A 14,789-nucleotide genomic window follows, 5' to 3' on the forward strand; every position below is an offset into this window, starting at 1 on the left:
TGGCAAAAAAAACAAAAGAAAGAGGAAAATGCATCTACTACCCATTCACCCTCTCCCCACAGGTATGCTGCACAAAGTCAGCACTGAATTTCATCACTCCTGAAACTAACCTCTTGGCCCTTCTGAGCCAAACGTTTTTAAACTGAACTTCTAGCCTTTTGTTTTAATGTTTAAATCTCTTGGGACCCAAGTAATGTAAGGAACCTCTCCTGTTTCCAAATAAACATGCCTAGGTTTTGCAATAATCTTCAGAGGTCCTTCTTCATGTCCTCCCTGCCATCAGAAGCGAGGCAGGTGGTGGCTGGAAAAGCCTGAAACAGAACAAAAGGAGCCTAGCCCTAGTTGGAAATTGCGCCTTGCACCATCAACCCACATTTATAAAAATAAGTTATATGTAATCTTACTTTGCACTGTTGCCATTTTATTGAGATTAACCTCAGCATAGTTCTTAATTCTGAGAGTACTTATTTATTAATGTGTTCTTAGTTAGCAAGATCTGCACTGCACTTCAAAAGTTAATATATGGTTGAAGCCTATTGAGATAGTAAATAGATTGGTAATTTTTTTTGTTCATCACTACAACCTAATCTTATGGTCAGTGTGAAAGACAAAAAGCAGATATGAACATGTATTACAGAGTGTTGCACTGCTGCAACATATGAGCTGAAGTGTTACAACATGATGCCAAAATGCCCAGAAGGTGCAGTAATTCAGGATGGCGTAACTACAAAAAGATGTCTTTGTGTTTGCACAGAACAATCCAGACCATCATTCCCAAAATTACATGCAGGTGTCTCCCAAGGATTGAGGAATGACAAGAACAGAATATGACTTCATCTTCCCTAATGTTTCAGAAATTCAAATATCCTTTCAGAGCCTGTGTAAACTTAACTTGTGTTCTCACCATGGAAATGCTGCGTTATATGGTATTATCTCATGGCATGTACATTAAGACCCCAAACACACCATTCTACTGCTTATCTACAAACCTATCACATCCTGCATACCCCTTGTTCACTCCTGGGTTGGAAACTAAATGCCCAGCAGCAGTATACATGGCTCAGAAGACTCTTTTTGCTTCTGAACTCTAGTCCTTACATCGCATTCTCTCTTTGTGCTTGTGGATCAAGGTGCTTGTTTCCAAACTCAAGCTCTCCCATAATACCCACCTGCACACTAAGTTTGAATAGCAACAATTTCCCCCCAATCTTTTATTCGTTATAGAAACAATGAAAAAAAAAAGAACAATAAACAGAAACAACAACCAAATCCTGGAATCAATGAGGATACAGAGTAGCATAATTTTGTAATATTACAGAAATTTAACCAATATTCCACAAATTAAATCAGCAATCATAAAGGTATAGAATGACATACAATATAAATTATATATTTTAACTCATGACTTATTAATTGGTTAGCAAAACAAAAAACAAAAAACCCAAATAGATCTAGCTACTGGTGGGAGTTGCTCATGCAAATCATGACATGACATGACATCCACCAGATCTGAGAACATGAGACTTTTAAACGTTTGTATTCAGATGAGCTGTTGATTGCTCAATATATCAGTTAGTGCTATAATTGCTGCTTGTTGCTGCTGTCTGATATAGTTATTTGATTGCCTTTACTGTTTGTTTTTATTTGATTGATTTATTGAATTTTATTATTGTTAGTGTATTAATCATATTGTTGTTCACTTAGTCTTGAAACAGAACATATTCCATAGACTCCAAATCAAAGAACACTGGCTAATGATTTTAAAGAATCTGCACTGCACCCAAAGTCACTGCTGTTATTTTGGAAACCAGACTGCTTATTTAATATATCTATTGGTATTTCCTGAGGTCTAAATGCTGCATATGAATCTAGGTCAGGCCCCAAACAGGTAAACCTCTCAATCCACTTGGGGGGGAGAAGAGAAGATATTAACATTAACTAGCTTTTTAAAAAAGCATCCATTGCACTAGAGAGTTTTCTTGTTCTGTTTCTCCCTATATTTTACAAAATTTATTAAAACTTGTATGCCATGTTCTTAAATTATTTATATGAAATAAAAAGCTAGTGGTTAGATGGTACATTGCATGGCTACTTAGGTGGTGAGCCTATAGATACAGCACACCATCAGACAAAGATATATGTTTCTGGCCAAAGAGCCTGATTGGAAACATATTTCATTTAAAGTATCAGCCAAAAAGTAAACAATTATGTTACTCCTTTTTCTTCTAATTAATATAAACATAAGAGGTGAAACACATTAACGTTGCTATGTAATTAGGATCATTGCTATGCTATGCTATGCTGAAATGTATTACAGATACTACAGAACACAAGAGGTTGTATCCAACCAACTTCTACTCAGAGTAAACCCACTGAAATTAACAGACATAAGTTAGCCATGGCCATTAGCTTCAATGAGTCTACTTTGAGTGTGATTAATGTTGGATACCACCCAAGGAATTTAATTATCAGGACACAGTTAGCACCTGCCTTGGTACCTGCTTTTGATGCTGCAACATTTCTGCAGTCCGTAGTGGTGGTCCACGGTCAATTATTTCCATTGTGGAATGTTGGGAATAATCTGTCAGTGTGAACACTACATCTTCTTCCTCTGTCTCTTGTTCATCACCCTTTTGTTCAGACTGAAAACTGAATTCTGGCATGGAATCAAGCTGTTCCAACTAAGGCAAGTGAATAAAATCAAATATATGATTTCTATATTAAAGTTTTGATCCAGCAGTTCCGGTAAGCATGTGACACTTTGCATGCACAAGGCTTCTTCATTCCCTTCTATGACTTTCATTCATAAGGAATGCTTCATTCCTTAAAAAGAAAGGTGGGAGGAGAAAAAGAAGATTTGTGCACACACAGCTTTGTATCAAGTCGGAAATTTGCAATGACAAACGCATATGTAAGATTCAGGGGAAAGGATTGTTACCTGTTTTAAACCTGCAATTTCTTCATATGCTATAGTAAACACTTTTTTTGCGATTATTAAACAGTGTCTAAAGGCTGAAAGTGAGTTTGATATTGAGCTGGTAATATTAAACACAGATATAATTCCATTAAGGGCAATATATACATGATAAGCCTGGGGTTTACCAACATTGATCCATGGACCACCAGTGGTCTGCAAGCTTCATTCAGGTGGTCCACCATGCACGTCTGTGGAATTGAGGTTGAAGACGGCACATTCATCACAATAAATATTCATATTGATCCTTAATTGTACTTTAATTGCTTCTCTTATTTTTTATTTTTATTTTATTCTATTACAATCTCAATTCTATGAATCAATATATAACAAAAAAGCAATTAAAGTACAATTAAGAATCATACAGCATCTAGCACAGCGCATTACAATTGTTGCAACAGGCAGAAAAAGCAATCATTAAGTGGTTCGGCAAGACCCTCAGCAATTTTCAAGTGGTCCATGGGAAGCAAAGGTTAGGAACCACTGCAATAGTCATTATAAATAGCTGTTAATAGAATGATTAATGTACATCTTTTAAGTTCTACCTTGTCTGCCTCTCAGGGCCTTGGATACTATGGCAGGGACAAGAGTCATTTGAGGCCCCTTAAAGGTATGAAAGCAAGTCAGGCACAAAATTTCACTGAATTCTATACATGTACCGCAAATGAAAATATGGATAAATACATCCTAATACATCCATTGTGGCCAATTTTTATTATAACTGGAGTGGAGAATATTACTTAATACATTATATCAACACCACACGATAAATCCATGAATGTAAGTCATAAACAAAAAGAAATAAGGCATTATCTTCATATGTGATACACAAATAGCAGTTCCCCTCCCCAAAAAACAACCAAAAATTCACAACCCCCTAAAAAAATGTATTGTATGATATAATGGTAAAGAGGGACACAAGGTGAATTGGTGCTAGCCAGTTCACTTTTAAATAACAATAAAGTGGCTAATAATTTAAGAGTCAATTCACTAATTGGCAAAAAACCTTGTGGTTTAAGAACGTACCTAGAGCCCACAGATATTTCTATCAAACTTTAAAAAGCAGGGAAATTGGGCAGCTATAGTGAATGCACCAGGGGAGCAGGAAACCTGACCTCCTCTCTGAGATATTGTATTGCCCTCTAAATTTGTAAAAATGCAAACACAATTTGGGTTGGTCTTTCACAGTCCAATCCACTTCCTGTGTAGCTTGGAAGAATTTGGTAACATGTGCCTCTGAGCATATGGCGAGTGGTGGCAACACCTGCCATCTCCAAAGATGGAGAATTATATTTTTGTATGTTTGTTGGTATTCTTTTTACTTTGCTTCTTTCCTGTGTTACTAATGTTTCTACAGAGAATCTAATCTAGAACATTTTATTTCCCTCATTATTCACCCCAGAAATCTGTATCAAATTTATTTTTATTGATTTCAAAGTCTTTTTACTGGTCAATGTCATATGATGGTGAAGACAGTCTTTTGTGTTTCAAATTAGAGGTTACGTTCTATTTCTATTTTGTATGCATTAACAGTTGAATCTGAAACTGCAGATTGTAATCAGACTGATTACAAAATGTTGCTACTTCTGCAATAACTCTAGCTGTTGGAAAAAAGAGGATGTTTAAACCACTTCATTTAAGGCAAGGTGGGCACAGTCAATTAAAAACATAGAGCACACCTAGAATTTTGCTAGAATATATTTCACCTCCCATTGTTTTATCTTGTGCAAATTGAGACACTCCTCATGTCCACTGGAGACTATTCTGCAGAACAGTCAGTGCCATTATTCCACAATTATTTTTGGAGTTTTTTTAGGGTAAATTTTGCGAAGTGTTGCTATACTTCACATATTCACAGAAATAGAAACAAAAGAAAATCATTTCCTATAGGAAACTTCAGATTGCAAATAAATCAGACATATTTAAAGTGACCATCTGAACTTTATCAACTGTCTTAATAATGTTGATTCCTCCCTGCTAAAACAAGGTCAGCACAGCACGTCTTCTTTCTATTATATAAGCTGATTGCAGATGTTGCCACCACTCACCATATACTCAGAGGCACGTTACCAAATTTTTCCAAGCTACACAGGAAGTAGATTGGACTGTGAAAGACCAACCCAAATTGTGTTTGCATTTTGAGAAATTTGTAGGGCAGTACAATATCTCAGAGAGGAGATCAGGTCTCCTGCTTGGCTGGTGCATTCACTATAGATGATGACATAGACAAGGTGTTTGCATTGATGTGGCCAGCAACGTGTCCTCTCGACCCTTGCCCTTCTTGGCTTATTAAAGCTCGCTGAGGGGGTTTGACCGAGTGGATCCAGGGTGTGGTCAATGCATCATTGCAGGAGCGAGTGGTTCCAGTCATCTTGAAAGAGGCAGTGATTTGACCACTCCTGAAAAAGCCCACCCTGGACCCATTGGTTTGTGACAACTATCGACCGGTTGCAAATACCCCCTTTTTAGGGAAGGTGATTGAGAGGGTTGTGGTGCAGCAATTGCAAGTACTCTTGAATGAAATAGATTATCTTGATCCATTCCAGTCTGGGTTCAGGCTTGGTTATGGGACTGAATCAGTCTTGGTCGCCCTGATGGATAACCTTTATCAGAAGAAGGACAGGGGGAGTGTGACCCTTTTACTCTTACTTGATCTCTCAGTGGCTTTTGATACCATTGACCATGGTATCCTTCTGGGCCGACTTGGTGAGATGGGTATTGGAGGCACTGTTTTACAGTGGTTCTGATCCTATCTTCAGGGTTGCTCTCAGAGAATAGCATTGGGTGATTATCTTTCGGCCCCCTGGCAGTTGTCCCCCATGCTGTTTAACATCTATATGAAACCCTTGGGAGTGGTCATCAGGAGATTTGGGGCAAGGTGTCGGCAGTATGCTGACAATACCCAGCTCTATTTCTCTGTAACATCTGAATCGGGGGAGGCCGTGCAAGCCCTGGACTGCTGCCTGGACTCGGTGGTGGACTGCATGAGGGCCAATAAACTGAGTCTGAATCCTAGCAAGACAAAAGTGCTGTGGGTTGGTGGTTCCCAAGTTCAAATAACTGGTCAGTTGCCTGCTTTGGATGGGGTTGTACTTCCTCTGAAAGAGCAAATTCGTAGTCTGGGGGGTGCTCCTAGATCCATCTTTGTCACGCAGGCGCAGGTGATCTCAGTGGCTAAGAGTGCCTTTTACCAGCTTCTGCTGGTAAGACAACTGCAGCCATTTCTAGACCGGGATAGCCTGACCACACAGCAGATACCATCTTATCATGAGGCCTGTTTCACTGGGAATGGATTGATCATTTGCACGCTTACAGAATTCACTGGCATTTACTCCCCTGCAATCATGCTTAGGACAGGTGAAACTGACCACAAGGGATGGGGAAGGGAAGAGGGGGAAGGGAGCAGGCAGGAGGGGGGGAGGAGGGTAGGTTTGATCATTTGCATGTTTATTGAGTTCGTGGGATTTACTCCTGTGCAATCATGCTTAGGATAGCTAAAACTGACCATGGGGAGGGAAGCCTGGAGTGGGCAGGGAAAGAGGAAGAAGGAAAAGGGGAGGAGAGGAAGAAGGGAGGAGGAAGGGAGAGGAGAGGGGAATGTGAGGAAAAGCAGGTCTGATTATTTGCATGCTTATAGAGTTCAGTGGTATTTACTCCTGTGCAATCATGCTTAAGATAGGTAAAACTGACCATGGGAAGGAGGAAGGGGGAGGAGGGGGAAGGAGGGGATTGGAAGGGGATGGGGAGGGAGGGGGCAAAGGAAGGGGGAGGGGAGGGGCAAGAGGGAGAGGATAGGGAGGTGGAGAAGGGAGGGTTTGATCATTTGCATACTTTTTGAGTTCAATAGAATTTATTTCTGTGCAATCATGTTTGAAAATGGAAAAGGACTGCCTCAAATTGATCCTGACTTATGGCGACCCTATGAATAGGGTTTTCATGGTAAACAGGAATTCAGAGGTGGTTTTACCATTGCCTTCCTCTGAGGCTGAGAGGCAGTGATGGGCCCAAGATCACCCAGTGAGCTTCATGGCTGTGTCAGGATTCGAACCCTGATCTCCCAGGTCATAGTCCAACACTGACCTGGGGGAGGGGCAGGGATGGTAGGAGGAGGGGAGGAGATTGGGTGGATAGGCACTAGGCAGAGGGGAAGCCCCTTTCCTTTCCAAAAGAAAACATTGTGAACAGTATCATTGCTTTTCAGTGTTTCCCCCACCTTTTTATTCTACAGCAGGCACATGTAGCCTCCCATTCAAATTTAAACCAAAGCTGTCCCTGGCCACATCCACACCAGGCCTTTATTTCACTTTGGACAGTCATGGCTTCTCTCAAAGAATCCTGGCAAGTGTAGTTAGTGAAGGGTGCTGAGAGTTGCTAGGAGATGCCCTGTTCCCCTCACAGACCTTCAATCAGAGTGGCTGACTGTTAAACCAGTCTGGCCAATGGAGCTCTCTCAGTGGAACAGGAGTCTCCTCTCAGCACCGTTCACAAACTACACTTCCCAGGATTCTCTGAGGGAAGCCATGACTGTCTCAAATGAAATCAAAGTCTGGTGTGGGTGTGGCTCCCTGATTAGCCAAGCCAAGCAGCTGTGAGTCTGGCTTTTAGAACACTGACAGTTGGTTCTTACTGAGCATGCCCGAAGTTATAATTGGGTTCCAGCTAAAATGTATTAACTTAATAAAAAATCAGCCAGGCATTTTTTTAACTTTTAAACTGCAGAAGATGAAGGTCAGAGTGTGGGGGCAAGGTCAGTAATAGGATTACAGGTACTCTATGAACATGGCTGATTTTTAATGCATTTCAACAGATTATGAGAACTCTGACAGAAAGAAGTCCAAAAGGGCTCTGGGTTTTTTTTCTCTCTTTTTAGACTTTGAACTCTCTGTTCTCTCTGACTGCTTTGTGTATCGCCTTGAAAATTGAGATGGTTGTTAAGCAAGCATTTCTGAGTTCAGGACTAAGGTTTGTAATGTTTTGTTTTGAAATGAGCTTATGGGAAGCATCAGTATGGCATGGGGGTATTTTCAATTTAACATTGTGGAATGTGAAAAATCCATGCTAGCTATAGTATACAGCCACTCTCGTGACTGTATAATTCTCTAATACCCTGTTTAATGAAATAAAGTTTTTTCGCCTACTTGGAAACAAAGTCCTCAATCAAACCACTACTCTATATCCAAGCCTCTCCTAACTTGACGTTCAACTGTAAACCAAAGGTGTTCTTGTGACATAGAAGAACAGAGATAATCTTTTATCAATTTGAAAATGACCTGTTACCAGATGCAACAGACAGTTACATGTACAGTGAGAATAATGTGAAGCACTACACATAAATTGCGATAAATATCTTGAATATTACACTTACTGAATAAATTGAAGGCCTGCGAAATCTGTGCATTTTTCTTGTTTTTAATAACTTCCTTCCTTGGGACAGTCACCAACTCTCAGCCTAACCTACTTCACAAGGCTAGTGTGAAGATACAGGAAAAGGCATAATAGGACTGCAAAATGGGGCTGCTTGTATCATAGGCATCAAATTTTAGTTCCTTTAACCGGAGTGATTCATCTTAATACTATAGAGGCCCATGTTTTTCTGCCCCCTCCCTGCAAATGAGTACAGCTGAAAGACTTCAGCCAATCTTAATCTGGATAGATTATTCCAAGTTTTACATGCAGAAGTCCCATTTGTGTTCAGCTGAGCTGACCCTTAGATTAGTGCAGACAGGGGATTGATTTCTAAGAGGAATCATTTTAGGCCTATAGACATTGCAGGCTGTGGAAACCAGAGCAATCTGTTTTCATTTTAAAAATGGTTTTATTATTTACTAGTTTATTTTCACAGGTAAAATAGTAAGGAAAAACATAGAGTTGGTATTTTTCCTTATTTCTCAGTAAAAAAATAAAATAAACCTGCTCCCACTTTGTAATATTCTGCCCCAATGGGAAAACCACTGAGATAACAGGATTTTAAAATGTTATAGAATAATGTTGTTTTAGTAATAATAATTTAATTTTGATAAATTTATTTATTTATTACATTTATATACTGCCACATAGCCAAAGCTTTTCCCATCCTATACCCACTAACCTGGGACTAAGCCCTATTAAACAGAGATTTACTTCTGAGCAGACATGTATACCATTGTCCTATAACTATGAATGATATGGAAAAGACCAACAGATTTAACACCTCTAGGTATATTGTTATGATTTTAATTTATTGTTACATGAATGTTACATGTCTTATTCTGTAAAATTGAATAAAAACAATTTTTAAAAAGTTAACTATAAAGTTATTCTCTATGAGTGTCTGGACTTCAGCTCCTGCACAAGCAGCTCTTTGGGATCCCAGGGATTCTTACTGCCTAGTGTCCAAACAACTCACCTGTCACTCATAGCTCTGACTTCAATAATTGGCTAAAAACACTGAAAGGTGGGAACAACCAGACAGGCTCATCTCACAAAAATTACTTTAAAAGTTGCTTACACATTTTGCTTTATAACGTTCTTTCTTGAAGAAGTAGAGACAACTTCTGTTTTTAAATGAACACTTAGGTGTCTGGGGCCCCTTGCAGGCATGGGTCCTAGTGCATTGCTACAACTGCACCATTATAATATGGCTCTGTTGTTGGGAGAGGAGCTCTAGCCTTTTACCTTCCTAAGCAGATACTCTGCTCAACAAACAAGTTACCTATCAGTGCCACCACTCCCTTCTTCTTCTTTAGCTGTTAGTGAGAGTGGAAAAGGTTGAAGGCAGGGGAAGCCTGTCCATGTAGGTGAACTAAGCAGTCGCCTAGGGTGCCAAGTTAAGGGGTGAGTGTGCCAAATTTGAAGAAAAAAAATACAAATTTGAAAAATACAAATAAAGTAACGAAGATGCCATTATTTCAATTCTATGTAGCACTAATGAGATCACTTGGTCAGCACAAACATTTCTGTTTGCCTGACGGAGCTATCTCCCCTTTCCTCCCCCTGTGTGCTGTGGGGCCAATTTGGGGAGAGAGCAAGGGGAGAGGAAGGGAAGCCATGTTCTGCTAAAGGGAATCCTTGCAATGGCTCCTGGTAGTGGGACGGTTAATTGAATTTGTCATTTCAATTCCCGTGCCTGTACAGAGGAAATATGAATTATAACAAATAAGGTAGTCCATACAAGAAAAGTAACTGCATTTTAGCCCAGAGGAAGTCTGAGGAATTGGGAACTTTTGCCCCATAGTCAAATGAGGACATTATTTGCTTTTATAAGGTCTTTTAAAGGAGAGATACAGAGGACTGTTGTCCCGGGCATCACATAAGGGGGGCCCATGAACGTTGGCATTACTGTATTGTTGCCCATTTTCTTACAGAATCTACCTGGCTGGTGCCAGTGGGTGGCCAGGTCAGGCACTGGCTGAGGGCCCCTGACACCCATAAGGGTCCCTGATGGGCCCCTCCTTAAGCTGGGAAGGTGGAACTTCCACTCTGTGATTCACACAAGCATTGGGTTGCAGGGCCCAAAGACTCAAAGCTGCTGAGGAAAATGGAGCAGAGGCAGGAGCTTTACACTCCCAGGAAACACCTCCTCCATGCAGGCGGCACAGTCTTAAATAGGCTTGCTGCTTTAGCACACTGTGCACACATGCCTGCCACCACCCAAGATGACGGTGAGGGCATCCCTAAGGGGTTGCCATACTAGGTGATGGCAGGTGTGTGTGAGGGCACGCCCTTTTAAGTCCGTGCCACCTGCATCAGAAGGGGTGTTGGGAAGCATGACGATATGCCCCCAGGACATGCTGGTTTAGAAGGACCCAGTCAATTCTAGTCCCTGCTCAGACATTAAGCTCACTGGGTGACTTTGGGCCAGTCACTGACTCAGTCTAATCTACTTCACAAGTTGTTGTGAGGATAAAATGGAGAGGAACAGGAGGATCATGTAAGCTGCCTTGGGTTCCTTGGAGAAAAAAATGTGTGGTATAAATATAATAATTTTAAAAATGTCTGACTATGGTTGGGCTGCAATTGCTACTACTCCAGTCCAACACTCTAACTACTACACCACACTGACTTCACATACACTACAGGCTCAGGGCCCTCAATACAGAGCCAAAAGGCACAAGCATGCTCACGGAGACCTTCTGCTCCCTTCACTGTACAATAATAAATTATAATGGCCACCAATGTTTCTTAGCTCTGACTGACACAGTTTTCTTAGGCTTTCTACCATTATAATTGGCCACAGAATTAGAAATGGACACTATCAGCAGCAGAGAGACCAGTTAAAACTGTTCCCTTTCTAATTAGAACACTGATTAGAACTGAGAGAACGGTTCTGATTGGACAGGACAATGAGACAGAAGAGAATAGTTTTAACTGGACACTATCAGCATGACAGCATGTGGATTTAAAGGAGAAAAGAGTAGAGATAACAAGTGAGCAGCTGCCCTTGTTCTTCAGTGGAAGAAGGAAAGGTACAGTAGTTATTATGGGGTAAGAAAAAAATGGAGGATCTAGGCCAAAGGCTGGCGGAGGAAGAAGAAAATGGAGGACAAAGGGTCTGTGTGGCACAGAAAAAGTGTTCACATGGACATGGGTGGTGCATTTTATTTAGAAGTTATTTGGAAAATGACTTGCCTTCTGTGAAATAGATGTTATGTTGGAGCAGAAGACTGTGGGTTCAAAGGCGTGGCTTTATGTTTTCGGGCTCATATGGCCCAACTCAGCCTTTTACTAAGGATCTTGGACAAGTTACTTGTCTTTAGGCCTTCTGTGATATGCATGTTTTGTTTGCAGTAGTAAATATTGGGATTGTTCACACCGCCATAGCAGCAGTTTTATGACTGGCCATGCTCTTCCTGTGGCAGCCCTTTTATGGCAGTGTCCATGGCACTTTCCCAAAATTTGAAATGTGCCCATGGGCCCAAAAAGGTAGAGACCCCATATATAGTTATTAACTTTATTATTGCTTTTACTGTTTTAAAGGCATACATAGAATTCACCTTGTAAGTCACTCCCTCTGTAAATGTGTGCCTTTAAGAGAAATGGTTGATTAATACTAATCTTATTTATTTATTTAATATCCCATCCTTCCTCCCAGCAGGAGCCCAGGGCAGCAATCTTAACATTCTTGAGTGAGTGGGAGTGAAAGGTTAACATTTGAGCACGTGGCAGTTTGGCAGTTAAGGATTGTTGGGAGATTTGGTGTTGGATTGCTCGGATCCGTTTCATGGTAGAGACTGCAGAGTCAAAGTTGGTTTATTGGGCTCTGGGCCTAGGTTCCTACTGGGAGGAAGGGTGGGATATAAATCTAATAATGAATAAAATAAAATAAATAAATAATAAATAAACATTGTTTTTCATTTAGATGGTGAAAGGGTGGAGTTAAGAGTAGGTATATTTTAGGTGGGTAGGTCAGGTAGGATCTTAACAAGTTATAAAATACACAGTAACATGTGAAGGAAGAAAAGGCCTGTTTTGAAACCATATGCTTATGAACACAAAGTAATTTTGCTCATTTAAAAATACATCTATTCTTAAATATTGTTTATTTTACACACACACCTCATTATTTGGCTATGCTAAAGGTTGATTCAGATACAGGGTATCTGTGGTAGCAACATATACCTGAAGGGGTATAATAGTAACAGGTTACAGGGGCTCAAGTCATAGCTATGACCTTTAAAAAGACAAACTGTCACAGAGGAGTTGATGCTTGCCTATTTACCTGAGCCATTGTAGCAATAGAGCTAAGGGAATATAGAGAGGAATCCCTAACAGCATTGCTATACTGGGTGGTGTACAAGTAGTAAAACCATGCACCCCTCTGCTAACAAGTAAAATGGGTTGGTGAGGGAGGGGCAACTTCCACTCTACATTCTAGCTGTTGTTTACAAATTTATTCTGAAAATTTCATATATCTATTTTATCTAAAGTTGCCAGGTTCATGGTCTGAGACTGATCCTGTATCTTTAGGAGAAGAGAAAGTCAGCCAAGTGCAGGTGTTCTTGCAACCCTGTAATGGGAAAAACCACAAGGTAGAATTCTCCCTTCCCTCTGCACAACTTTTAAAGATACAGAAGACCTCTTGGTTGCCAGGCCCAGCCTCCAAGAGGTCTTCTGTATTAACTTTTAGTTGTGGAGGGGGGAGGGAGAATTCCACCTTGTGGTTTTTCCCATTACAGAGTTGCAAGAACACCTGCTCGTGGCTGACCTTCTCTTCTCCTAAAGATACAGGATCAGTCTCAGGCCATGGACCAGGCAACCTTAATTTTATCTGATCTCAGAAACATTGGTTGGACAGATGGACAGCCAAACCGAATAATTATGCCTCTGTTTAAATAAATACACTTGAAAAACATTAAATGGAATATGGGGGGAAATGCTTCTGTTTACAAAAAAATTCAGTCTAGATCTGCCCTTAGGGTTTGAGGGTGGGGGCACCGATTGCATGGTTTGCCTAGGGTGCCAGCTGCTTACAGCTAGTCTAGGGCTGCCCCTGGTTGAAGGACAATATTTCCTCCACTGTGCTGTGATTTCATTATGAAACAGTATCTGTGAAAGTATGAATCTCTTCTCCTTTCATCTCTTACTAAAACAAAATTACTGCTGCCTCCTCCTGATGTCCTGAGCAAACTGGGCATGAGCAGAAAAAAAGGCACAAGGACAGTTCCCAGCCAATGAGCTAGTGTATTACTGATGTGGATGGGCCTAGCTTAAGAGGGAAAAGGTCCTCTGTCTGTGTTTTTGTAGGGAGGCACTTGCTCACCTGTAATGCTGTTGAGTTAAAGACAAGGCCGATTGAGACTGACTGAATATAAAGGAGGCAGGCAGGATTTTGTACAAGATGTTGTGGGCCCCCTAAAATGTGGGACCCCAGCAGTTGCTCAATTTCCTTCCCTGAAAGCCACCACAATGCAAGGCTATTGATTTGCTTCATAGATTTGTGGTAGGCTTAGGACTGATTTAGAGATGAGTTACAGGTAATTTAGAATTGCTATATAGCTGGGCCTGTACTGCAAATCTCTCAGTAATACCAGTGACAGATAGCTTAAAATTCCATTTCAGCATATTTTCTGCTCTATAATCAATGTGACACTGATCACAATGCCACAGTTCAGAATGATCTGGCACCTGAACTTGCAGCAAGGTTATACTGTATATTTTGTTCCTAACAGAACAATCATTTTTTCCTCATAGTTTCACTCCATTAAATGACATGGGACAGTTACCTTGAGTACATCCTCTCCCTGCTCCTCCAATTTCTTGCCTTGTCGCCATTGTTTCAGCAACCCTTTCAGTTTGACATAGAGAAGAGAGGTGTTCTGCTTGAAATGCTTGAGTTCTTGATGCATCAAGTTTTTCTCCTGACTCCAGGTCTTCTCTTCCAATTTGTTCTGCAAAGTTAAGCTTTGTACCTCCAAGTCTTTCCTCCGTAGGCTCTGCAGATGATCCTCTTCCAGCTTTGAATAGAACAACCATGCACAACATCAAAAGGACATTACCCTTGAGGGTTCAAACGTGTTTTTTAAAAAATGGGCAAGATAAACCAAGACTGCTAATTCTAGTCATCAGCCAACTGAGTTTGGTAAGGGATACGATTTTTGAGAAACCTGAAGAACACAGGCTGTAGACTTAATTTAATTAGCCATATGTGAGTAACTTGCTGAGGAAATGGACAGCTCATTTACTTTAACAAGCTAGATCAGACTTCTGCAGCATAAACATTTTTACGTCCTATGTTCTCTTCATTGCATCCTTTCAATATGTTCATCATATGACCCTGACTCTGTTACTGCTGTGTGTGATTTGCATTTGCTGACTTTATTTTCAACTAGTCTTTATA

At 40.6% G+C, this 14,789-nt stretch overlaps 1 protein-coding gene across 13 annotated transcripts in view; it reads right to left on the minus strand.

Annotated features, from left to right (window-relative positions):
• MTCL1 (microtubule crosslinking factor 1) overlaps nucleotides 1-14,789 on the minus strand; it is a 182,311-nt gene that overhangs the window by 40,873 nt on the left and 126,649 nt on the right. For 11 of the 13 annotated variants that reach the window (XM_061595627.1, XM_061595642.1, XM_061595565.1 and 8 more), the window contains 2 exons: nucleotides 14,176-14,406; nucleotides 2,499-2,681 (listed from right to left, as the gene is read on the minus strand). The exons of 1 other annotated variant lie outside the window; for it this stretch is intronic. In XM_061595627.1, coding sequence (XP_061451611.1) covers nucleotides 2,499-2,681; nucleotides 14,176-14,406 — 414 coding nt within the window. The remainder of the gene's footprint in view (nucleotides 1-2,498; nucleotides 2,682-14,175; nucleotides 14,407-14,789) is intronic. One more of the 13 variants, XM_061595612.1, reaches the window with a different exon arrangement.

Source organism: Rhineura floridana, chromosome 1 (assembly GCF_030035675.1).
Source record: "Rhineura floridana isolate rRhiFlo1 chromosome 1, rRhiFlo1.hap2, whole genome shotgun sequence".
Lineage (NCBI taxonomy): Eukaryota > Metazoa > Chordata > Lepidosauria > Squamata > Rhineuridae > Rhineura > Rhineura floridana.